Consider the following 2,203-nt stretch of genomic DNA (forward strand, 5'->3'; position numbering starts at 1 on the left):
CCCAGAAGTAGAACAGCCGATGGCTACTGGGGACTCTACATTCCAGGTCTTAAGACAATGAGACAGCTTATCAGTCATTTATTCCTTAGTGTGAAAAAGTACACCACTCATTTTCCTTCAGACAGAAGCCAGGAAACTGAAGGGGTGGCAGATTCTAATGAAGCAGGAGAGGAAGGTCTAGGAAAGAAACCCTGTTGACATTAAGAGGTAGGAAGAGGCCACGACTCTCCCCAGGCTAGAGACAGGAGCCAATGATGATCCTAGAAAGAGCAAAACCTCACAGAGCCCAGGTCACCCTGCTGGCAGCAGAGCTGGTCTGGAAGGCAGGGTGTGGGGCTCCCCTCCACCCTCAAATTCCTGTCCCATTGATGTCAGGGTGCCACCCTCTCACCGGCACTTGAAGTCGCAGGAGCCTGCGGCCAGGAGCACGTTGTTGGGGTGCCAGTCCAGGCTGAGGACGGTGGAGCGAATGGGCTTCTTGATGTGCTTGCACACCCACCTGGATACGGCAGTCAGACAGGTAGGGAGAAGAGAGAAGCAGACCCACATACTCACTGTCGGGCCTTAGTGCCCCAGGGACTCCAGGCTCCCACTGTGCCCTGCAGACCAATGCGGTCCAGGAGAGAGCGATCTGGGCACTGCTAGCCGATGGGCCTGTCAGGGCCAGGTTCAGGCCAGTAATGTGTGGGAACTCTACCCTGTCTCCTTTAAAACTCACGACAACAGTGGGCAGGCTCAGTAAAGCTACTAATTGGCTAGAGTGGGATTTGAACTTGGGTCTCCCAGGCTCCGGCCTGAGCTCGTGCCTGGCCTCTGGCCTCAGGGATCCAGGGGAGATTATAATGTGGCTGGAAGCTTGTGTCTGGGTACCTTGGGCAAGTGACTTTGCCTCAGAACCTAACTTTGCTCACCTGTAAAGTACGAAGAGAAGCCCAGTTCAGGGGGCTGTGGGGAAAGCAATGCCAATACACGTGCAGGGCTTAATGCGAGGACCACAGAGGTGGCCGGGTGTGGTTTGTCCCCTTGTTACTGAGACAGGGCTGTGGGAGCACCCAGTGGTGTGCAGAGCCGCTCACCTCATCTCTGAGGTCCAGAGAGGTCACACTTCCCCAGGGTGGTGTGAACAGAGAGACCAACACCCCATCTGGTGTTTTCTGGGACGTCTAGTCCCACCACCTGTTAGTCTACAGCCCCGCGTACCTCCCGGCCCATTCAGGCTCCGCCCAAACACCCACCAGTCATTTTCCTGTTCAAAATAGCAGATGGAGATGACGCGGGAGCCGCTGCCCACAGCGAACTTGTTCTCATTGGGGGCCCAGCGCACACAGCGAGCCGCCCGGTTGATCCGCAGGATGACAAGGGTGGGCTTCCACGTGCGGCCCTTCAGTGTCCACACATACGCATTGCGGTCTGTGCCGCAGGTCACAATGCGGTTACTCTCAGGGGCCCAGTCGATGCCTGTGGGAGGGGAGGGACACTAGGTTGAAGGGAACTAAGCAGAAGTGGATGACTCTGAAGTTCCATGTAGGAGGGGCTCAGAGGTCACGATCTGAATGAAAGCGGCTCCAGGGGGTGCTACTAGAGCTTATTGGGGGTGTTACAGTTCCGACAACTATCACCAAACATGCTGGAAGGCCAAGCCAAGAGACAGAAAAGAAATGGGTTATTGGTAATGCTGAGCTGCTGGATCAGTCCTTTCCTGAAGCCCACAAACTCTGAGTTTTACAGTAACATGAACCAGCATAATCCCTTTATAACTTAAGCCACTTTGAATCAGGGTTGTGTTACAACCCAAACTATCCTACCAACACAGTGAGTGCATGGATGGCCCTGGTTAGTCATGTCTACCCCTTGCCTCCTTTCAGGAGGGTGGTCCCAGCCAACCTGACCCACCTGTCACCTGCCCGTTGTGTTCCTTGAGCTCATGCACCTTGGCCCACTTGGCTCCACTCTTCTCATAGATGTGCACCTCGTGGTTGTTGGGGCAGATGGCAATCTCTGCAGGAAAGACAGCAGGGTGTGGGGAGTCAGAAGATGCACGCATGCCCAGGTTCCCCATTGCCCTTCAGCTACCCTCTAGCACAGGGGTTCTCACCCTTCTGGCCCTTTAAATACAGTTCCTCATGTTGTGACCCAACCATAAAATTATTTTCGTTGCTACTTCATAACTGTAATGTTGCTACTGTTATGAATCATAATGTAA

The 2,203-nt window shown here is 54.1% G+C and overlaps 1 protein-coding gene across 2 annotated transcripts in view; it reads right to left on the reverse strand.

Moving 5' to 3' along the window:
- The window catches only part of ARPC1B (actin related protein 2/3 complex subunit 1B), an 11,554-nt gene that overhangs the window by 3,735 nt on the left and 5,616 nt on the right, over nucleotides 1–2,203 (reverse strand). For both annotated transcript variants that reach the window (XM_015564364.1, XM_006764364.2), the window contains exons 3-5: nucleotides 1,894–1,998; nucleotides 1,236–1,458; nucleotides 392–499 (exon numbers count right to left, since the gene is read on the reverse strand). In XM_015564364.1, coding sequence (XP_015419850.1) covers nucleotides 392–499; nucleotides 1,236–1,458; nucleotides 1,894–1,998 — 436 coding nt within the window. The remainder of the gene's footprint in view (nucleotides 1–391; nucleotides 500–1,235; nucleotides 1,459–1,893; nucleotides 1,999–2,203) is intronic.

Source organism: Myotis davidii, unplaced genomic scaffold (genome assembly GCF_000327345.1).
Source record: "Myotis davidii unplaced genomic scaffold, ASM32734v1 scaffold159, whole genome shotgun sequence".
NCBI lineage: Eukaryota > Metazoa > Chordata > Mammalia > Chiroptera > Vespertilionidae > Myotis > Myotis davidii.